This window comes from Chiloscyllium punctatum, unplaced genomic scaffold (assembly GCF_047496795.1).
Source record: "Chiloscyllium punctatum isolate Juve2018m unplaced genomic scaffold, sChiPun1.3 scaffold_205, whole genome shotgun sequence".
Taxonomy (NCBI): domain Eukaryota; kingdom Metazoa; phylum Chordata; class Chondrichthyes; order Orectolobiformes; family Hemiscylliidae; genus Chiloscyllium; species Chiloscyllium punctatum.
Genome location: NW_027309939.1, coordinates 402,343 through 430,000, shown reverse-complemented (window position 1 = coordinate 430,000; position 27,658 = coordinate 402,343). Strand labels below are relative to the sequence as shown.

Below are 27,658 nucleotides of genomic sequence, written 5' to 3'. Positions count from 1 at the left end.
TCAGGCCCAGTACACTCTGTGATAGCTGTGCAAACAAATGAACAGGGAATGTATGAAGAAGTGATCTGTGAGGGCAGTGTCTCGTAGAACCAGAAGGACAGGCCACTGACCCGTGGCCTCCATGCAGACTCTCAAAGAGCAGCTCAGCACATGCCACTCCGCTGCCTATTCTCCATCTGTGGGGAATCTGTGGGGACCATGTGGGGAATCTGTGGGGAATCTGTGGGGGACCATGTGGGGAATCTGTGGGGAATTTGTGGGGAGCCTGTGGGGAATCTGTGGGGATCATGTGGGGATCATGTGGGGAGCCTGTGGGGAACCTGTGGGGAATCTGTGGGGAATCTGTGGGGAATCTGTGGGGTACCTGTGAGGAACCGATGGGGATCCTGTGGGGAACCTGTGGGGAATCTATGGGGAATCTGTGGGGAGCCTGTGGGGAACCTGTGGGGAATCTGTGGAATTCTCTGCCACAGAAAATGGCTGAAGCAAAAACTTTGAATGTTTCAAAAAGGAGATAAGACCAGAAGAGATAGGAACAGGAGAAGGCCATTCAGCCCCTCGAGTCTGCTCCACCACCCAATAGGATCATGGCTGATCCGACATTCCTCACACCCACTTTCCTGCTCTTTCCCCTTGACCCAGTGACTGATCCAGAATCTCTCTCAGCCTTAGATATCCCCGAGGACTCTGCCCCCACAGTTCTCTCTGTGACAAGGAGTTCCAAAGACTCCCAACCCTCTGAGAGAAGGAATTCCTCCCCATCTCAGTCTGACATTGGTGTCCCTTTATTCAGAGACTGTACCCTCTGGTCCCAGACTCTCCCCTGAGGGGGAACACTCTCTCAGCATTGACCCTGACAAACCCCTTAAGAATCCAATCTGTTTCAGTGAGATCACCTCTCACTCTCTAAACCCCAGTGGGTAGAGTCCCAATCTGTTTAACCTTTGCTCCTAAGACAATCCCTTCTCTCCCCATACTGGGATCATCAAAGTGAACCTTCTCTAAGCTGCCTCCAATGAGCTGATGTCTTTCTCTTCAATGAGGGATTAAAACTGCTGACAGTGTTCCAGATGTGCTCTCCCCAGCACCCTGTACAGTTCCAGTAAGACTTCCCTACCCTTACACTCCAACCTTCCTGAAATATGGGCCAACATTCCATTCGCCCTTCCCGATGACCTGTTGTCCCCTGTGGGTGAGCCTTCTGGGCTTTGTGTACAAGTATCCCCCAAAGCCCTTTGTGTTGCAGCTTTCTGCAGTTCCTCTTCATTTCAATAATACTTGTGCTTTTCTCCCTTCCAAACTAAACCACCTCACATTTTCCCACATTACACTCTATAAGCCAACATTTTGCTCACTAACCCATCGATATCTCTTTGCAAACTCAATGTATCCCTGCTCCCCATCTGCCTACCCATCGAGTTTTATGTCAATTGCTAATTTGGTTACAGTACATTTGCCTCCTTCCTCCAAGTGGTTAATGTGTAATGGAGACAGTAATGGTGACAGCACAGATTCCTGTGGCCCCCCACTGATTACAGGACACCAACCTGAACAGGAAGGGGAAGGTTAAGGCTGCAGATGCTGGGGATCAGAGTTGATCACAGCAGGTCAGGCAGCATCTGAGGAGCAGGAGAATCAACATTTCGGGCATAAGCCCTTCATCGGGAATGAGGATTGTGGGCCGGGGGGACTGAGAGATAAATGGGACGGGGGAAGATATTTGGGAATGGATGGGGGTGGCGGAGAAGGTGATAGGTCAGAGAGGAGGGTGTTCAGGTTGGATCGTTCAAGAGGGCAGTGCTCGGTTGGAAGTTTGAAACTAGGATGAGGTGGGGGAAGGGGAAATGAGGAAGCTGTTGAAGTCCACATTGATGCCCTGGGGTTGAAGTGTTCCGAGGCGGAAGATGAGGCGTTCTTCCTCCAGGCGTCTGGTGGTGAGGGAGCGGCGGTGAAGGAGGCCCAGGACCTCCATGTCCTCGGCAGAGTGGGAGGGGGAGTTGAAATGTTGGGCCACGGGGCGGTGTGGTTGATTGGTGCGGGTGTCCCAGAGATGTTCCCTAAAGCACTCTGCTAGGAGGCGCCCAGTCTCCCCAATGTAGAGGAGACCGCATCGGGAGCAACGGATACAATAAATGATATTAATGGATGTGCAGGTAAAACTTTAATGGATGTGGAAGGCTCCTTTAGGGCCTTGGATAGAGGTGAGGGAGGAGGTGTGGGCACAGGTTTTACAGTTCCTGCGGTGGCAGGGGAAAGTGCCAGGATGGGAGGGGGGGTTGTAGGGGGGTGTGGGCCAGGATGGGAGGGTGGGTCGTAGGGGGGTGTGGACCAGGACGGGGGGGTGGGTTGTTGGGGGGCGGGGGCCAGGACGGGGGTGGGGGGGGGCTGGTGGTAAGTATTTTGTAAACAGTGATCACAACTCCTAAAGTCTTAAGCTAGCTATGAGTAATGATAATTCAGGACCTTGCAGGAAGGTACTGAATTGGGGGAGAGCAAATTATGTCAATTTTAGACACGAGCTAGGGAGTGTTACTTGGAGAAGTGTTATCAGGCGAGTCCACATTTGACATCGGGGTGCTATTTAAAGACCAGCTGTTGGGAGTTCAAGGCAGGCATGTTCCAGTAAGGAGAAGGACAAGGATGGCAAAGTAAGGGACCACTGGATAAGAAGGGATGTTGTGAATTTAATCAAAAGGGAAAAAGCAGCAAATAAGGTTTCAGAAGCTAAAAATCAGACAGCTCGTAAGGAATCTTAAAGAAAGCAGGGAAGAACACAAGCAGGGCATTAGGGCAGCAAGGAGGGGCCATTAAATGGCCTTGGAAAGTAGGGTTAAAGAGAATCCAAGAAATTCTATACATATTCTAAAAACAAGAGGACAACCACAGAACACGTAGAAGCACTCAAGAATAGAGGTGGGAATGTGTGCACGGAGGCAGAGGATGTGGGCGACATCCTAAATGGAGTACCTTGTCGATAGTCACCCAGGAGAAGGATATGCTCTGTGGAGCATGCTAATATGCCACAACATTCTGAGATCTAGAAAGAAGTAACGTTGGGTCTTGAATAGCATTAAGTCCCCAAGGCCAAATGGGATCGACCCCAGGTTATTGAGAGGGGCAAGAAAGGAGATTGTTGGGGCCTTGACCAAGATCTTTGTATCCTTTCTAGCCACTGGAACAGTCCTGAAGGACTGACAAGTAGCTAATGCTGCTCCTTGTTCAAAGGAAATAGGGATAATCCAGGAAACTATAGACTGGGGAGTCTCCCATCGGTGTTTGGGAAGCGATTGAAAAGAATTCTTATGGATAGGATTTACGCTCTTTTGCAAAAGCATGGCCTAATTAGGGACAGTCAGTACATCTTTGTGCATGGCAGGTCACCTCTTACTAACTTGAATGAATTCTTTGAGGTAATAAAAGTCAATGAGGTTAGAGCAGTGCATATTATCGAATAGATTTTAGTTCGGCTTTTGACAAGGTCCCTCCTGGTAGGCTCATCCAGAAGATTGAGGTGCACGGGGTCCACAATGACCTGTCCGCGTGGATTCAGAATTGGTTTGCCCACAGAAGGCAGAGGTGGTGGTCGAGGGCTGGAGGTCGGTGATTAGTGGTGTTCAACAGGGATCCAATAGTGGGATCACTGCTGTTTGTGATATTTATAAATGACTTAGATGAAAATATATATGGGTCGGTGAGTAAGTTTGCAACAGTACAAAGATGGGTGGAGTTGTGGACAGCATAGAATGTTGTCAAAGGATGCAGCAGGACTATCGATCAGTTGCAGATATGGGCGGAGAAATGGCAGATGGAAGTTAACCTGGGTAAGTGTGAGGTGCTGCCCTTTGGGAGATCAAATGTCAAGGAAAAGCACACAGTTAATGGCAGGACCCTGAACAGCATCGATGGGCAGAAGGATCTTGGGGTTCAAGACCATAGCTCCTGAAAGTGGTCACACCAGTAGATAGGATGGTAAAGGCGGCATATGGTATGTTTACCTTTATTGATCGGGGAATGGAGTACAAGGGTCAGGATATAATGTCGCAGATCGATAAGACTTTGGTTAGGCCACACTTGTGTTCAATGCTGGTCAATCACAGGAGGGAGGTGGAGGGTTTGGAGAGGGTACAGAAGAGGTTTACCAGGATTAGACGGTATTAGGTCTAAGGAGAGGCTGAAAAAACTCGGGATGTTTTCTCCGGAGCACCAGAGGCTAAAGGGGATAGAAGTCTTTGGAATTATGATGCAATAGATAGGGTCAAAGGTTAGAATCTTTTTCCCAGAGTTGAAATGTCTCAAACTAGGGGGTCTGCATTTAAGGTGAGGGAGGGGGGGGCAAATTCATGGGAAATAAGAGGGCCAAGTTTTTTTCCACAGAGTGTGATAGGCGTGTGGAACACGCTGCCGGGGGGTGGGTGGGTGGTGGGAGAGGCAGATACAGTAAGGGTGTTAAAGGGGCTTTTAGATTCACATGAATATGTAAGGGATGGCTGGATATGGACTGTGGACAGGCAGAGGGATTAGTTTAATTCGGCTTCATGTTCAGCACCACATCCTGGGCTGAATGGCCTGTTCCTAAGCTGTGTTGTTCGATGATCTACGCCTGGCAATGCTGGCGTATGGTCTTCTCTGCCCATCTATTTGCCCAGCTCACATGAGCTAACTCTACTCTCATTTCATTCTCATTCCCTTTGATTAAGTTAAGACACAGTCGTTTCCAAATTGAAACAGACATTGCTGGAAAAACTCAGCAGGTCTGGCAGCATCTGCAGAGAGAAACCAGAGTTAACATTTCGGGTCTGGTGACCCTCAGAACAGTGCAGAAGGGTGACTGGACTTGAAACATTGACTCTGTTTCTCTCTCCACACATGCTGCCAGACCTGCTGAGCTTTTCCAGCAATTTCTGGTTTGTTTCTGATTTACACCATCCCCAGTTCTTTTGGTTTCTATCCATCATTATAGCCTGATATAATATCAGAGAGATACAGTTCTTAGGGTTAAAGAGATGGAATGACATTAGGAGAATGTGTGAACAAGGGGCTGAGTTGGATGGTCTGCCATGGTGAATGGTGAGGCAGCTCCGAAGGGGCTGAATGGCCTACTGCTGCCCCAATTTTCGATTGTTCTGGCTGAAGAAGTGTTTCAGGGAATGCTGCAGTGCTCTTCATTCACTATTGAACAATACCAGCTGACCAGGATCCCAGACAGAAATCCCAACCATAGTGGGACCTCCGGCCAGTCCACAACTGAAACAATCAGGATGTTCCACACCCACGGAGCCAGCTGCCAAACCACAGCCTGAACGAGTGACACGATAATTATGAATGATCATAGAATCCTGACATCGCAGGAGGAGGTCACATAGCCCATTGAGTCTCCGAGGAGCTTCCCCCCCAGATCCACTCCACTACCCTCTCCTTGTACACCTGCATTTTCCAAGGCCAATCCACCTGACCTGCACACCTTTGGACTGTGGGAGGAAACCGGAGCACCCGAAGGAAACCCACGCAGACACGGGGAGAATGTGCAAACTCCACACAGTCAGTCGCCTGAGGGTGGAATCGAAGCTAGGACCCTGGTGCTGTGAGGCAGCAGTGCTAACCACTGAGCCACTGTGCTGCCTCACCTGGGAAGTGTGACTCCTGACTGGGGTAACACGCTGGAAATCGATCCCTGATACTCCCACAGTCATCGCACATTTAAAGATGTTTTAAAGTGCCCCAAATTCCTCAGTCCCTTTTATATTCATTTACAGGATGAGGGTGTCTCTGGACAGGCAGCATTTATTACCCCTCCCTAATTACCCAGAGGGCAGTTCAGAGTCAACCACACTGTCATGGGTCTGGAGTCACATGTAGCCCACACCAGGTAACGATGGCAGGTTCTTTTTCCCAAAAGGACCTGAATGAACCAGATGGGTTTTACAACAATGGCTTCATGGTTATTATTAGACCCTTCACTCTAGGATTTGATCTTTAGAATGTAAATCCCACCATCCGTCTTGGTGCAGTTTGAGACTGGTTCCCCAGAACATTAGGGCTTATGCCCGAAACATCGATTCTCCTGCTCCTCGGATGCTGCCTGACCTGCTGCGCTTTTCCAGCGACACACTCTCACCTCCGCAGAACATTGGTTGAGTTTCTGGATCAATAGATCAGAGAGTTGCTGGAAAAGCGCAGCAGGTCAGGCAGCATCCGAGGAGCAGGAGAATAGACGTTTTGGGCATCAGCCCTTCATCAGGAATAGAGGCAGGGAGCCTGAAGGGTGGAGAGATAAATGAGAGGGGGGGTGGGGGTGGGGAGAAAGTAGCATAGAGTACAATAGGTGAGTGGGGGAGGGGATGGAGGTGATAGGATGACTGACTTGACACTGACATTTTTTACAAACCCACCGATTCCCACAGCTACCTGGATTACACCTCTTCCCACCCTATCTCTTGCAAAAATGCCATCCCGTATTCCCAATTTCTCCGCCTCCGCCGTATCTGCTCCCAGGAGGACCAGTTCCACCATAGAACACACCAGATGGCCTCCTTCTTTAGAGCCCGCAATTTCCCTTCCCACGTGGTTAAAGATGCCCTCCAACGCGTCTCGTCCACATCCCGCACCTCCGCCCTCAGACCCCACCCCTCCAACCGTAACAAGGACAGAACGCCCCTGGTGCTCACCTTCCACCCTACCAACCTTCGCATAAACCAAATCATCCGCCGACATTTCCGCCACCTCCAAACAGACCCCACCACCAGGGATATATTTCCCAACCCACCCCTTTCCGTAAAGACCGTTCCCTCCGTGACTACCTGGTCAGGTCCACGCCCCCCCCTACAACCCACCTTCCCATCCTGGCACCTTCCCCTGCCTGCTCCTCAGATGCTGCCTGACCTGCTGTGCTTTTCCAGCACCACACTGATCTAGACTCTGATCTTCAGCATCTGCAGTCCTCACTTTTGTCTTTCTGGATCAATATTCTCGGGATCATACTGACAGGTCATCACCTCCTCCCCCAGTGATCCACCAGGTTTCTGTACTTAGCAAGAATGACTCTTTATTGCAGATAAATACGTTCAGCTAAAGGTTAACAGGCATTAACCAGTGACATATATCTCTACTAGTTAAAACTCTAACTTCTTTCTAAACTCCCCCTCTACACACACACACGTACACAGGGACATACGCACACACAGACACACACACACACGTACACAGGGACATACGCACACACAGACACACACACACACACACACACGTACACAGGGACATACGCACACACAGACACACACACACACGTACACAGGGACATACGCACACACAGACACACAGACACACACACACACACACGTACACACGGACACAGGGACATACGCACACACAGACACACACACACACACACACACACACGTACACACGGACACAGTGACATACGCACACACACACACACACGTACACAGGGACATACGCACACACAGACACACACACACACACACGTACACACGGACACAGGGACATACGCACACACACGTACACAGGGACATACGCACACACAGACACACACACACACACACACACGTACACAGGGACATACGCACACACAGACACACACACACACGTACACAGGGACATACGCACACACAGACACACACACGTACACACGGACACAGGGACATACGCACACACAGACACACACACACACACACACACACACACGTACACACGGACACAGTGACATACGCACACACACACACACACGTACACAGGGACATACGCACACACAGACACACACACACACAACGTACACACACACACACACACACACACACACACGTACACAGGGACATACACACACACAGACACACACAGACGCACACAGACACGGACACACACACACACACACACACACACACACACGTACACAGGGACATACGCACACACAGACACACACAGGCGCACACAGACACGGACACACACAGACACAGACACGGACACACACATACACACACACACACACACGTATACACACACATACACAGGGACATACGCACACACAGACGCACACAGACACGGACACACACAGACATGGACACAGACACACACACACACACACACGTACACATGGACATACGCACACACAGACACACACAGACACAGACACACACAGACACGGACACACACACACACACACACACGTACACAGGGGCATACGCACACACAGACACACACAGACGCACACAGACACGGACACACACAGACACGGACACACACACACACACACACACACACACACGTACACAGGGACACACACACATGCTCACACACAGATACACGTATGCGCACACAGACCCACACACACACACACACACGCAGAGACACACGGACACATACACAGACACACGCACACACAGACACATGCACACACAGACACACGCACACGCACAGACACACACACACTGCACACATAGACACACTACACACACACACAGACACACACACACACTACACGCACGGACACACTGCACACACTACACACACCCTACACACACTGATACATTACATAAATACACTGACACAATACACACACACACTGCACACAGACACACACACACACAGATACACACACTACACACACACAGACATACACACTACACACAGACACACACACACTACACACACAGAAACACACACACAACACACACAGACACACACACTACACACAGACACACACTACACAGGCACACACAGACACACACACTACACACAGACACACACTACACAGGCACACACAGACACACACACTACTCACACACATGCAACACACACTACACACCACACACACTACCCACCACACACACACACTACACACCACATACACAACACACACACTACACTCACACACACGCAACACACACTACACACCACACACACTACCCACCACACACACACACTACACACCACATACACAACACACACACTACACTCACACACAACACTCATACACTACACACTGACACACACATTACACACACACCCGCCACGCACACACTACACACAACACACACACGCACACACACACTACACACATACTATACACACACGCTACACACACTACACACACACTAAACACACACTAAACACACACACATTACACACACATTCACACTACACACATACTACACACATACTACACACACAGAAACACACACACTACACACACATACTACACACACTACACACACACTACATACAGACACACACACAGACACACACACTACACATTGACACACAAACTACACACAGACACACACTATACACACTACACAGAGACACACACTACACACACAGACACGCACACACTACACACACAGACACACACACACTACACACAGAAACACACACACTACAAACACATACACACACACTACACACAGAAACACACATACTACACACACAGACACACACACTACACACAGACACACACAGACACACACACTACACACAGACACACACTACACACACACATTATACACACAGAAACACACACACTACACACACATACTACACACATACTACACACACAGACACACACTACACACAGACACAACACACACAAACACACACACTACACACAGACACACACTACACACACAGACACAAACAGACACACACACACTACACACACAGACACACACACACTACACGCAGAGACACACGGACACATTACGCACACACACTGCACACAGACACACACACTACACACAGACACACACTACGCACACAGACACACACAGACACACACACTACACACAGACACACACTACACACACACATTATACACACAGAAACACACACACTACACACACATACTACACACATACTACACACACAGACACACACTACACACAGACACAACACACACAAACACACACACTACACACACAGACACAAACAGACACACACACACTACTCGCAGAGACACACGGACACACTGCACACACTGACACATTACGCACACACACTGCACACAGACACACACACTACACACAGACACACACTACACACACAGACACACACGCACATGCACAGACACACTGCACACACAGTCATACACATGCACACACTACACAGACACACACAGACACACACACTGCACACAGACACTACACACAGACACACACTACACACAGACACACACTATACACACAGACACACACGTGCACGCACAGACACACTGCACACACAGACACACACACTACACACAGACACACACACTACACAGACACACACTACACACATACTACACACACACTACACACACACTCACACTACACACACACTACACACACATACTACACACACTACACACACACTACACAGACACACACACTACACACACAGACACACACGCACATGCACAGACGCACTGCACACACAGTCATACACATGCACACACTACACAGACACACACAGACACACACACTGCACACAGACACACACACTATACACAGACACACATACACTACACACACATGCAACACACGCTACACACACTACACACCACACACACTACACACCACACACACTACCCACCACACACACACTACCCACCACACACACACACTACACACCACACAGACAACACACACACACTACACTCACACACAACACACACACACATACTCACACACACTGCACACAACACACACACACTCACACACACACTACAAGCACTACACAAACACTACACACATATTACACACACATACTCACACTCCACACACACTAAACACACACAGACACACACTACACGCTACACACAGAAACACACACACTACACACAGACGCACACACTACACACAGAGACATGCACACTACACACACAGACACACACTACATGCACACACTACACACACAGAAACACACACACTACACGCAGACACACTACACACAGACACAACACACACAATCAGACACACTACACACACACACATGCACAGACACACATGCGCACAGACACACAGACACACTGCACACTACACAGACACACTACACAGACACACACACACAGACACTCACACACTACACACACAGAAACACACACACACTACACACAGACACACTATACACACAGACACACTCACACACACACTACACACACTACACAGACACACACTACACACACACACTACACACACACTCACACTACACACACACTACACACACATTCTACACACACTACACACACACTACACAGACACACACACTACACACAGACACTACACACAGACACACACTACACACAGACACACACTATACACACAGACACACACGTGCATGCACAGACACACTGCACACACAGACACACACACTACACACAGACACACACACTACACAGACACACACTACACACATACTACACACACACTACACACATACTCACACTACACACACACTACACACACATACTACACACACTACACACACTACACAGACACACACACTACACACACAGACACACACTACACACACTACACACATTACACACACATATTGCACATATACTACACACACTGACACGCTACACACAGACACACACTAAACACAGACACACACTATACACACAGACACACACGCGCACGCACAGACACACTGCACACACAGACACACACACACTACACACAGACACACACACGCAACACACACTACACACACACTACACACCACACACACTACACACAACACACACACACTACACACCACACACACTACACTCACACACACAACACACACATTACACTCACACACACAACACACATACTACACACACTACACACTGACACACACACCACATATACGCTACACACTACACACACAGTACACACACAGACACACACACTACACACTCACACTACACACACAGACACACACGCAGTACACACAGACACTACACAGGCACACACACACTACACACAGACACACAATCACACACACACTACACACACGCTCACACACTACACACACACTACACACAGACACACATGGACTACACACTCAGACACACACGCACAGACACACTGTACACACAGACACACTACACACACAGACACACTGCACACTACACACACACAATACACACAGACACACACACTACACACACAGACACACACACAGTACACAGAGACACTACACACACTACATACACAGACACTACACACAGACACTACACACACATGCACACACTGACACATTATACACACACTACACACACTGACACATTACACACACACACACTACACACACTGACACATTACATAAATAGACTGACACATTACACACACACCCTACACGCTACACACACACGACACACACAGACACACACACACAAATTGCAGACACACGGACACACACAGAAACACACACACTACACACACATACTACACACACAGACACACTACACACAGACACACACTACACACACAGACACACACACTCACCCAGACACACTGCACACACAGACATACACACGCACAGGCACACAGACAAACTGCACACACAGACACACTGCACACTACACAGACACACTACACAGACACACACACACGGCACACACATACTACACACACACTACACACAGACACACACTACACACACAGACACGCACACACTACACAGACACACACACACTACACACAGAAACACACACACTACACACACAGACTACACATAGACACACACACTACACACACAGACACACACTACACACTGACACACACACTACACACACAGACACACACACTACACACACAGATATACACACACTACACACACACACACTACATGCACCGACACACGCACACACTGCACACACACTACACACACTGACACATTACACACACTGACACATTACATAAATACACTGACAGATTACACACAAACACTACACACTACACACACACTACACACACAGACAGGCACACTACACACACACGCAAATTGCACAGACACACGGACACACATACAGAAACACACACACACAGACACACTACACACAGACATACACACTACACACAGACACACACTACACACACAGACACACATACGCACACGCACAGACACACTGCACACACAGGCATACACAAGCACACTACACACAGGCACACACACTACACACAGACACATGGACACCCTGCACACACAGACACGCACACACACTACACACAAACTACACACACTACACACACTGACACACTACACACACTGACACATTACACACACACTACACACTATACACACATTACACACACACAGACACACACACTACACACAGACTACACGCACAGACACACTGCAAACACAGACAGGGACACACACTACACACTACAGACACAGACTCACACACTACACACAGACACACACTACACACACACACACACACACACTGACACACTACACATACTGACACATTACACACGGACTACACACACTACACACAGACACACTGCACACACAGACACACACACGCACACACTACACACTACAGACAAAGACACACACACTACACACACACACTACACACACTACACACACTGACACACTACACACACTGACACATTACACACACTACACACTATACACACACTACACACATACAGACACACACAACACACACACACTACGCACACAGTCACACATGCAGTACAGACAGACACTACACACACTGACACACACACACAACACACACTACACACATACACACAGACACACACACAGACACTACACACAGACACACACACTACACACACACACTACACACAGACACACACACTACACACACTGACACACTACACACACTGACACATTACATACACTACACACATACAGACACACACACACCACACGCACAGACACACTGTACACACAGACACACATGCACAGACACACACACTACACACAGACACATTACACATACACACTACACACACAGGCACACACTACACACAGAGACACACACATGCACAGACTACACAGACACACACACTACACACACACACTACACACACAGTCACACATGCAGTACAGACAGAAACTACACACACTGACACACACACAACACACACTACACACAGACACACACACAGACACTACACACAGACACACACACTACACACACACACTACACACACAGACACACACACTACACACACTGACACACTACACACACTGACACATTACACACACTACACACTGTACACACACTACATACACACAGACACACACACACCACATGCACAGACACACAGACACACACAGACACACACGCATAGACACACATAGACTACACACACACATTACACATACACACTACACACAGACACACACTACACACACACACTACACGCACAGTCACACACACAGTACACACAGACACTACACACACAGACACGCACACACTAAACACACACTACACACAGACACACACACTACACACACAACACACACACTACACACAGACACACACACTACACAGACACACTACACACACAGACACACACACTACACACAGACACACTGCACATACAGACACACACAGACACACTACACACAGACACCCACGCACACTACACACACAGACACACACTCCACACACTGACACACACAACACACACAGACACACAGACACTACATGCAGACTATACACAGATACACACAGACTACACACACTGACAGACTACACACACTGACACATTACACACACACTACACACTATACACACAGACACACACACTATACACACACACTACACGCACAGACACACACTACACACAGAGACACACACATGCACAGACTACACAGACACACACACTACACACACACACTACACACACAGTCACACATGCAGTACAGACAGAAACTACACACACTGACACACACACAACACACACTACACACAGACACACACACAGACACTACACACAGACACACACACTACACACACAGACACACACACTACACACACTGACACACTACACACACTGACACATTACACGCACTACACACTGTACACACACTACATACACACAGACACACACACACCACACGCACAGACACACAGACACACACAGACACACACGCACAGACACACACACACTACACACACACACATTACACATACACACTACACACAGACACACACTACACACACACACTACACGCACAGTCACACACACACTACACACAGACACTACACACACAGACACGCACACACTAAACACACACTACACACAGACACACACTACACACACAACACACACACTACACACAGACACAGACACACTACACACACAGACACACACACTACACACAGACACACTGCACATACAGACACACACAGACACACTACACACAGACACCCACGCACACTACACACACTGACACACACAACACACACAGACACACAGACACTACATGCAGACTATACACAGATACACACAGACTACACACACTGACAGACTACACACACTGACACATTACACACACACTACACACTATACACACACAGACACACACACACTACACACACACACTACATGCACAGACACACAGACACACTGCACACACACTATACACACACACTGCACACAGACACATTACACACACACACTACACACAGGCACACACAGACTACACACAGACACCCACACACGCTACACATTCAGACACACACACTACGCACACACACACACACACACTGCATGCAGACTACACACAGACACACACAGACACACACACACTATACACAGACACGCACACAATCACACACACTACACACACTCACACACTACATACACACTACACACAGACACAAACAGACTACACACTCAGACACACACACACTACACACACTACATACACAGACACAACACACACAGACACACACGCAGTACACACAGAGATACTACACACACAGACACACACACTACACACACAGACTACACACTCACACACTACACACAGAGACACACACAGACTACACACTCACACACTACACACAGAGACACACACACGCACAGACTACACACAGAGACACACACACTGCACACACACTACACACACAGTCACACATGCAGTACAGACAGACACTACACACACAGGCACACACACAACACACACTACACACAGACACTACACACAGACACACACTACTCACACAGACACACACATCACACACTGACACACTACACAAACTGACACATTACACACACACTACACACTATACACACACTACACACACAGACACACACTACACGCACACACACCACACGCACAGACACACAGACACACTGCACACACAGACACACACGCACAGACACACACACACTACACACACACACCACACACACAGACACATTACACATACACATGACACACAGACACGCACGCACTACACACACGCTACACACACCGTCACACACACAGTACACACAGACACTACACACACAGACCCGCACACACTAAACACACACACTACACACACAACACACACTACACACAGACACACACACTACACACACAGACACACACACTATACACAGACACACTGCACATACAGACACACACAGACACACACAATCACACACACACTACACACACTGACACACCACACACACACTACACACACTGACACACACACGCACAGACACACATACAAACTGCACACACAGACAAACTGCACACACAGACACACTGCACACACAGACACACTGCACACTACACAGACACACTACACAGACACTCACACACTACACACACATACTACACACACAGTACACACAGACACAACACACACTACACACAGACACACACTACACACACAGACACGCACACACTATACACACAGACACACACACTACACACAGAAACACACACACTACACACAGACACACACAGACACACACTACACACAGACACACACACTACACACACAGACACACACACTACACACACATTCTGAACACAGACACAACACACACAGACACACACACTACACACAGACACACACTACACACAGACACACACACACGCACAGACACACTGCACACACAGACATACACACGCACACACTACACAGACAACACAGACACACTACACACAGACACGCACACTACACACACACACTACACACTCACACCACACACACTACACACCACACACACACTACACATCACACACACAACACACACAACACACTCACACACTACACACTGACACACACACTACACACACACCACACATACACTACACACACATACTCACATACACACACTCACACACTCTACACACAACACACACACTCACACGCACACTCACACACACGCTACACACACACTACACACTCACACACACTCACACACACACTACACACTCACTCACACACTACACACACACACACACGCACACTACACACACTGCGCTCACACTACACTACACACACACTACACACCACACACACACTACACACACCACACATACACTACACACACATACTCACACACACAAACTCACACACTCTACACACAACACACACTCACACGCACACTCGCACACACACATTACACACACACTACACACAACGCTACACACTCACAGACTACACACACACTACACACTCACACACACTACACACACACACAACACACTCACTCACACACTACACACACACTCACACGCACACTACACACACTACGCACACACTACACCACATACACATGCTATGCTACACACACTACACTACACACACACTACAGTACACACACATTACACACACACTACACACAACACTACACACACACTGCACACACACTACGCACACACGCACACTACACACACACTGCTCACACTACACACTACGCACACACGCACACTACACACACACTACTCACACTACACACTACACACTACACACTACACACTCACACACTACACACATACTCACTACACACTCACTACATAGACATTCACTACACACACTACACACACACACTTACACACACACTACAAACACACTACACACACTTACACACACACACTACACACACACACTACACACACACTCACTATACTGATACACACTACACACACTACACACACTATACACACACACTTACACAGATACTACAGACACATACTACACACACACTCACTACACACACACTCACTACACACACACTAGTTTGGGTGTGGGGTACAGAGGGTGGGGCTTGTGTCTGGGGTATAGAGGGTGGGGTTTGGGTGTGGGGTACAGAGGGTGGGGTTTGTGTGTGGGGTATAGAGAGTGTGGTTTGGGTTTGGGGTACAGAGGGTGGGGTTTGTGTGTGGGGTATAGAGAGTGTGGTTTGGGTTTGGGGTACAGAGGGTGGGGTTTGGGTTTGGGGTACAGAGGGTGGGGTTTGGGTGTGGGGTATAGAGGGTGGGGTTTGTTGTGGGGTATAGAGGGTGGGGTTTGGGTTTGGGGTACAGAGGGAGGGGTTTGGGTGTGGGGTATAGAGGGTGGGGTTTGTTGTGGGGTATAGAGGGTGGGGTTTGGGTGTGGGGCACAGAGGGTGGGGTTTGGGTGTGGGGTACAGAGGGTGGGGTTTGGGTGTGGGGTACAGAGGGAGGGGTTTGGGTGTGGGGTACAGAGGGTGGGGTGTGGGTGTGGGGTACAGAGGGTGGGGTTTGGGAATGGGGTATAGAGGGTGGGGTTTGTGTGTGGGGTACAGAGGGTGGGGTTTGGGTGTGGGGTATAGAGGGAGGGGTTTGTGTGTGGGGTACAGAGGGTGGGGTTTGTGTGTGGGGTACAGAGGGTGGGGTTTGGGTGTGGGGTATAGAGGGTGGGATTTGTGTGTGGGGTATAGAGGGTGGGGTTTGGGTGTGGGGTTTAGAGGGTGGGGTTTGGGTTTGGGGTACAGAGGGAGGTGTTTGGGTTTGGGGTTTAGAGGGTGGGGTTTGGGTGTGGGGTACAGAGGGTGGGGTTTGTGTGTGGGGTACAGAGGGAGGGTTTTGGGTGTGGGGTACAGAGGGTGGGGTTTGGGTGTGGGGTACAGAGGGTGGGGTGTGGGTGTGGGGTACAGAGGGTGGGGTTTGGGGATGGGGTATAGAGGGTGGGGTTTGTGTGTGGGGTACAGAGGGTGGGGTTTGGGTGTGGGGTATAGAGGGAGGGGTTTGTGTGTGGGGTACAGAGGGTGGGGTTTGTGTGTGGGGTACAGAGGGTGGGGTTTGGGTGTGGGGTATAGAGGGTGGGATTTGTGTGTGGGGTTTAGAGGGTGGGGTTTGGGTTTGGAGTACAGAGGGAGGTGTTTGGGTTTGGGGTTTAGAGGGTGGGGTTTGGGTGTGGGGTACAGAGGGTGGGGTTTGTGTGTGGGGTACAGAGGGTGGGGTTTGTGTGTGGGGTTTAGAGGGTGGGGTTTGGGTTTGGGGTTTAGAGGGTGGGGTTTGGGTTTGGGGTACAGAGGGTAGGGTTTGGGTGTGGGGTATAGAGGGTGGGGTTTGGGTGTGGGGTACAGAGGGTGGGGTTTGGGTGTGGGGTACAGAGGGTGGGGTTTGGGTGTGGGGTACAGAGGGAGGGTTTTGGGTGTGGGGTACAGAGGGTGGGGTTTGGGTGTGGGGTACAGAGGGTGGGGTGTGGGTGTGGGGTACAGAGGGTGGGGTTTGGGGATGGGGTATAGAGGGTGGGGTTTGTGTGTGGGGTACAGAGGGTGGGGTTTGGGTGTGGGGTATAGAGGGAGGGGTTTGGGTGTGGGGTACAGAGGGTGGGGTTTGTGTGTGGGGTATAGAGGGAGGGGTTTGGGTGTGGGGTACAGAGGGTGGGGTTTGGGTTTGGGGTACAGAGGGTGGGGTTTGGGTGTGGGGTACAGAGGGTGGGGTTTGGGTGTGGGGTACAGAGGGTGGGGTTTGGGTTTGGGGTACAGAGGGTGGGGTTTGGGTGTGGGGTACAGAGGGTGGGGTTTGTGTGTGGGGTATAGAGGGAGGGGTTTGGGTGTGGGGTACAGAGGGTGGGGTTTGGGTTTGGGGTACAGAGGGTGGGGTTTGGGTGTGGGGTACAGAGGGTGGGGTTTGGGTGTGGGGTACAGAGGGTGGGGTTTGGGTGTGGGGTACAGAGGGTGGGGTTTGGGTTTGGGGTACAGAGGGTGGGGTTTGGGTGTGGGGTACAGAGGGTGGGGTTTGGGTGTGGGGTACAGAGGGTGGGGTTTGGGTTTGGGGTACAGAGGGTGGGGTTTGGGGATGGGGTATAGAGGGTGGGGTTTGTGTGTGGGGTACAGAGGGTGGGGTTTGGGTGTGGGGTATAGAGGGAGGCGTTTGGGTGTGGGGTACAGAGGGTGGGGTTTGTGTGTGGGGTATAGAGGGAGGGGTTTGTGTGTGGGGTATAGAGGGAGGGGTTTGGGTGTGGGGTACAGAGGGTGGGGTTTGGGTTTGGGGTATAGAGGGTGGGGTTTGGGTGTGGGGTACAGAGGGTGGGGTTTGGGTGTGGGGTACAGAGGGTGGGGTTTGGGTTTGGGGTATAGAGGGAGGGGTTTGGGTGTGGGGTACAGAGGGTGGGGTTTGGGTTTGGGGTACAGAGGGTGGGGTTTGGGTGTGGGGTACAGAGGGTGGGGTTTGGGTGTGGGGTATAGAGGGTGGGATTTGTGTGTGGGGTATAGAGGGTGGGGTTTGGGTGTGGGGTTTAGAGGGTGGGGTTTGGGTTTGGGGTACAGAGGGAGGTGTTTGGGTTTGGGGTTTAGAGGGTGGGGTTTGGGTGTGGGGTACAGAGGGTGGGGCAGAGAGGTGGCAGTTGGGGAGACGCAAACAGATCCAGCTCTCCAATGTTTTAACAAATCGTTTCTCACCTCCTTGGATGGTGCTGACATGGTTTGTATAAATCTGACGGCTGCTCTCTGTGTAATGTCCCCCACGATCCCATGAACTGGCCCGATATTGATAAATCACAGAGAGAGTGATTTGATATTGGGAGAAGGGAGAGAGTTTATTGCAGGTCCACTCCTGGGGTACAGCGCTGCTGTACTGTGTATCCTTCGATTTGCTCTCGAAGGTCCATTTCCTCTTACATTGAGCTTCAAGGTTCTGCCGAAACCAACACACGAGCCGGACCTGCAGGTGTTCTGGAGATATTTCGGATCCTCTGGAAGTCCTGTCATTATTCCTGTCATTATTCCCGTAGTGAATCCCGACTGCCTTAGTGACAATCCCAGTGTAAATTGCCTGCAGTGTGATACTTTCCGCTGATGAGGATATGTTCAGGACATTAACCTTCACATTCGCTGGAACAGAAAATACATTCCAAAACTGAGCACCCGAAGTTTACACCCGACAGGGCGGTATCGAATTCCCAACCACGCAGCCCAGGGTGGTCTCAGACTCCAGTGGACAGAGCCAGGTGTGATTCAGGGTCAGTACAAACCGAAACCCTCTCTCCAGTGTTAAAGAGTTCATGTTAAATAACAAGGTCAAAGTTCATTCTCTCCCAATGGCTGATACTTGATCCACCCTCAACCTCAGCTCCATTACAGTTGCCCCCCCCCCCCCCCCCCCCCCCCCCCCCCGAGGGGGACATAGGAAGGGGGGGGGCTGCACCAATATCTGTGTAATATCACTGGAGCTGAGAGCAATGGGGGAGGATTTGATAGAAACCTATAAACTTCTATCAGGGCCAGACAGGGGTCAACACAGGAAGGATGTTCCAGATGACCAGGGAGCCCAGGGTCAGGGGTCATACTCTATGGTACAGGGTCGGCCATTTTAGACTGAAATGAGGAGGAATTTCTTCACCCAAAGAATTCTCTGCACAAGAGACGGTTGAAGACAAAACATTAAATGTTTTCAAAAAGGAGTTTGATATATTTATTAGGAGTAAAGGGACCCAAGAGTATGGGGCAGAAAGCAGGAACAAGGGACTGTATCGGAGGCTCAATGAAGATCACATTGAAGGGGCAGCAGGCTTAAAGGGCTGAATGTCCTCCTCCTGCTCCTATTGTGAGAAATGTTGTGCCCCATACCTCAGGAAGGATGTAGACCATAAGATATAGGAGCAGAAATTAGGCCATTCAGCCCATCGAGTCTGCTCTGCCAGTCAATCATGGCTGATAAGTTTCTCAACCCAATTCTTCTGCTTTCTCCCTGTCACCCTTGATCCCCTTGACAATCAAGAACTCATCAAGTCTTAAATATACTAAATGACCTGGCCTCCACAGCCTTCTGTGACAATGAATTCCATAGATTCACCACTCTCTGGCTGAAGAAGTTTCTCCTTATCTCCATTCTAAACGTTCTTCCCATTACTTGGGTCCTAATCTCTCCTACCAATGGAATCATCTTCCCAACATCCACTCTGTCTAGACCATTCAGTATTCTACATGTTTCAATTAGATTCCCCCCTCATCTTTCTAAACTCCATCGAGTATAGATCCAGCTTCCTCAAACGTTCCTCATACGTTAAGCTTTTCATTCCTAGGACCATTCTTAAGAACCTCCTCTGAACACATTCCAGGGTCAGTACATCCTTCCTGAGATATGAGGCCCAAAACTGTGCACAATACTCCAAATGTGGTCTGACCAGAGCCTTATCAAGCCTCAGAAGTATATCCCTGCTTTTATATTCAAGTCCTCTCAAAATAAATGCCATCATTGCATTTGCCTTCCTAACTACTGACTGAACCTGCAAGTTTACCTTGAGAGAATCCCGATTTAGAACTCCCGAATTTCTTTGCACGTCAGAATTCTGAATTTTCTCCCCATTTAGAAAATAGTCCACGCCTCTATTCTTCCCACCAAAGTTCCTGACCTCACACTTTCCCACATTGTACTCCATCTGCCGCCTCTTTGCCCACTCTCTGAAACTGTCCAAATCTTTTTGCACCCTCCCCATCTCCTCAATGCTATCTGTCCCTCTACCTGTCTTTTTATCATCTTGCAAACCTCACCAGAATGCCCTCAGTTCCTTCATCTCGATTGTCCATATGTACTCGATGGAGGTTAGAAAGATGACCAGGGAGGAATCTAATTGAAACATATCCATGGGGTTGGCATGGTGACCCAGTGGTTAGCACTGCTGCCCCCCCCCCCCCCATACCACCAGGAGGGACTGTGTGTGTGGAGTTTGCATGTTCTCCTCGTGTCTGTGTGTGGGTTTCCTCCAGGAGCTCCAGTTCCCTCCCAGGTTAGAAGAATTGGCCATCCTAAATTGCCCAGAATATTCAGGGAGTGTAGGTCAGGTACATTAGTCAGGGGGAAATGTTTAGTGATAGGGTAGGGGACTGGGTCTGGGTGGGTTACTCTTCAAAGGGTCGGTCTAGACTTGTTGGGCTGAGTGACCTGTTTCCACACTGTCGGGATTCTAATTCAAATTCAAACGTTTTCAGCCAGGGAGTGGGGAATCTATGGAACTCATTGCCATAGAGGCTGTGGAGGCCAGGTCATTGAGAAACTAATCAGCAATGATTGACTGGAGGAGCAAACTCGATGGGCCGAATGGCCTATTTCCCCTTCCTGTGTCTTATGGTTTTATTGTCTGTGATTCTGTTAGGGCATGTGGAGAGGGACTGAAGCCTCCCCACAAACCCCAAACCCACATCCCCTTCAACTGCTGGACCAAGATGGTACAGACGCAGTGTGAGTGCAGAGAAACACCAGTTATTCCCCATGTAATCCCAGACAGCAGCAGCTTCCCAGTGCTCACTCTCACAGGACTGGCTACTGATGGCTTACAGAAAACAGATGAAAAAACGGGATAAAAGTGATCAAGTATGTAAATGAGAATGGAAATTCCAGGGATTGGGAATTTTCAGTGAGTGTGTTACAAGAGTGTAAATTCTCAGTCTGTCGAAGGAGAGTGTAAATTCTCAGTGAGTGTGTAAGTGGAGTGAAAAATCTTATACCTTATATTACAGTCAGGTTCTGACTCAAAACTTTAAATTACAAAACAAAATACATTTAAATCACATACTTGATTGTCACAAATAGCAAGTAACTGGTTGTCAGAATAAGTGTTAATTATTACTGCAGCACCTAATGGAGAAGCTCAGAGATTGAGGAATTGAGGGTTCTATCAGCTGAGTTGAACATTGGGAATTTCTTGTGGCCAGAAGTAAGTGATAATACAAACAGAAAGTGTGGGAGAAACTCAACAGGTCTGGCAGCTTCTGTGGAGAGAGAGCAAATCTGACTCTAATCTGACTCCTCTTGAGTCTCAAAGACACTGAGCTTACAGAACAGTCACGGTTCAGAGGGAGGCCATTCAGCCCATCAATCCTGCAGCAGCCCTACTACCAAGTGCCAATGTCCTGTTTCCTCCCCTCACCTTGAACACCATTCCTATTCAAATAATGCACCAATTCCCTCTCGGATGCCTCCATCTTATTTCCAGGCAGTGCTTTCTGCCCAAACTACTCTCTGTGTGAAAATGCTTCTTTTGCAGATCACTTTCAATCAACACCCAGTCATATTGTTTGTTTCACCATCAGTGACAGCTTCTCCCGATCTGCTCTGTCCAGCCCCGTCATGGTGTTGAAAACCTCCGTCAAATCTCCCTCTCAGCCTCCTCTCTCCAAGGGGAACAGTCCCAACTCCTTCAATCGATCCTCATCACTGAAGTTTCTCATTCCTGGGACCATTCCTGTAAACCACCCCCACACTCTCTCCGATACACTCACATCTTCCCTACAACGTGGCCCCCACAACTGTCCCCAATCCTCCAGCTGGGGTCAGACAGGGTCTTGTACAAGTTCCCCATCACCTCTGTCACAAAGCTAGGTCCTGTTTTTTTTTCTGGAAGCTGTCCCTTGGCTCAAGGAGACTCTGTCCTTGGTATTTTTTCAGAGCGGTAATAAACCAGGTCGGGCTCCAATCAGTCTGGGTTGGGACAGAGATGAAAAGGATTTGGAGAGGCCTTTTGTTTATGTGTAACAGATGAGACTTCAGGCCAAAGTGGTCATGTTTTAGAAGTGACCTGTATAATTAAAGGGGAGTGGTCAGCTCTCTAGTTGAGTTGAACTGAGCACTTTAGTTGGGTCTTGAACTGGGGAGTTCAACAGGGAGCTGTGTGGGAACACTCTCTCTTCCCTTCAACTTCAACCTGTAATCATGTGTTCCATTTATATTGGGTTTTAAAGGGGGTTTGCTTATTGGGACTGTTGTGTGTATTTGGAACAGCATTATTAAGTCTAGCTGGATAGACTGACTTCTGTAGGGGTTCTTTATCCTATTCTTTGTGTTTCATTGTGTAATTTTGTGAATAAATTTTTGTTTGTTTTTAAATCTCCTCGTCAACCTCGCTGTCTCACTCCGGTAATTTTCACTCTCCACTTACTGAAACAAATTGCAAAGTTAGGGGTAGGACTGCCTGCTTAAGAATGTTTTGAGTGGGCTGGCCTAGTCCATAACATCTCCTCGCTCTTGTACTCTCTGCTCCTATTAATAAAGCTGAGGACACTTTATTCCCTGCTCTCTCCATGTGTCCTGCTGGCTTGATAGAGGATTTCAAAATCACGAGTGGGTCGGGAGAAGCTGACCCCAGTTGTAAAAGGAACAAGATCGATAGGGTATAGATTTAAAGTGATCTGCAAACAGTTATGTGTGAAAAACACTTTCTGACTCAGAGAGAAGTTAAGGTCTGGAAATGAGATGAAGACAGGTTCAACCGGGACATTTAACAGGGAATCGGACAGATCCTTTCATCGAAATAACATGTGGGGATATGGGGAAAAGGCAGGAGATTGACCTGACAGGGTGGTTTGTGTGGCCTCCACCTGTAACATAACAATCCTGTGATTCTGTGAAATTGTCCCTCATCTCAGTCAAAACAGACAATGACAGGAAGGGACAGAGAATGCAGACCTAAGCGTAAATTAGCAAATATGACAAGAGATTCCAAGAATAATACGTAAGGCACTGTATTTGAATGTATGTCGTATTCAGATCTGAAGTCTTGGGTTAGCAGCGTACATTGAGATAAAAAAGGGTCAATCTCGTGGCCAGTCCTGACCAAGGGTACAGGATTGACCCAGATTGGGATTGAATATTGAAGGGTTAGAGACATCTGAGAAGGACAGGAAACTAGAGAAGGGTGGAGTAACTCTATTAATTGAAGATGATATTAACAAAATAGAGAGGAATGATCTAAAATATCAATACAAGGATATAGAAGCAGTCTTGGGGAGAGCTGAGGAATGATAAAGGCAAGATGTCACTTGTGGGAGTTGTGTGTAGTCCCCCTAATAGTAACCACATGGTGGAGCAAGATATCACAAAAGGAATCAGAGCGTATCAAAAAAATACAGTGATTATCACAGGGGATTTTAACTTCCATGGAAAAGTCAGATGGAAGAAGGTAGTCCTGAGGAGGAACACATTGTACATGTTCAGGACCATTTCTTGTGAGATGATACTGCTCCTTTATCAAAGTTGTATTATCCTTGGTTTCTTTCACAGAGGGTTCATACAGACAGAGGTTCCAATATGTCTGGGTTTATCTACTTGAACAATCTTGTAAGTTTTAAAGTAAGGTGTATACAATGAAAGGGGAGTGGCCAGTTCTCCAAACACAGCTTTTCTCTGGTTTGGTTTGGTTTTCACAGTCAGGCTGTTGAGAGCTGCAGGGGACGGAGGTTCCATTTTAAACCTCTCTCTCCGAGAACAGACTGGGTCTCATTTTATCTTTTTGCCGAGCGGGTGTTTATGGGGACTGTTGCACGCATTTGGAACAGCACCAGATAAGTTGGGATAGACTGTAGGGTTTTCAGATAGATTATGTTATTCTGCATTCGATTCTCTTTTGTTTGTGATTCAACTCGTAATCTGTAAATAAATTCTGTTTAGTTTAAAACTATTTGGTTTGACCAGCTGCATCCCTCCTGGAATACCGACGTTACAACCCCTGCTTAAAATGACGAGCAAAGTTAGGGTGTGGGAGACTCAATGCAAATGTTTGGAGGGGGTCAGGCCTGGTCCATGGTACCTGACCGACTATCGCAATGTCACCAATTCTGCAGAAGGGTCATTGGCACAGAAAGCATGAACTCTGCATGTCTCACCACAGAGAGGCATGGGGCTAGGGGAACACAGGAAGGCAGGCAGTATCAGGAGGGAGGGGGACACAGCAAGGCAGGCAGCATCAGGAGGGAGGGGGAACACAGCAAGGCAGGCAGCACCAGGAGGGAGGGGAACACAGCAAGGCAGGCAGCATCAGGAGGGAGGGGGACACAGCAAGGCAGGCAGCATCAGGAGGGGGGGGGAACACAGCAAGGCAGGCAGTATCAGGAGGGAGGGGGACACAGCAAGGCAGGCAGTATCAGGGGGGAGGGGGACACAGCAAGGCAGGCAGTATCAGGAGGGAGAGGGACACAGCAAGGCAGGCAGTATCAGGAGGGAGAGAGACACAGCAAGGCAGGCAGTATCAGGAGGGAGAGGGACACAGCAAGGCAGGCAGTATCAGGAGGGAGAGGGACACAGCAAGGCAGGCAGCATCAGGAGGGAGGGGAACACAGCAAGGCAGGCAGTATCAGGAGGGAGGGGGACACAGCAAGGCAGGCAGTATCAGTGGGGAGGGGGACACAGCAAGGCAGGCAGTATCAGTGGGGAGGGGGACACAGCAAGGCAGGCAGTATCAGGAGGGAGAGGGACACAGCAAGGCAGGCAGTATCAG

At 49.0% G+C, this 27,658-nt stretch overlaps 1 protein-coding gene across 1 annotated transcript in view; it reads right to left on the bottom strand.

The window, feature by feature from the left end:
* LOC140471953 (receptor-type tyrosine-protein phosphatase U-like) overlaps nt 1–27,658 on the bottom strand; it is a gene marked incomplete at its 3' end in the record, with an annotated part of 68,631 nt that overhangs the window by 8,627 nt on the left and 32,346 nt on the right. The window contains exon 3 of the mRNA XM_072567454.1: nt 20,850–21,281. Within this exon, the coding sequence (XP_072423555.1) occupies nt 20,850–21,281 (432 nt within the window). The remainder of the gene's footprint in view (nt 1–20,849; nt 21,282–27,658) is intronic.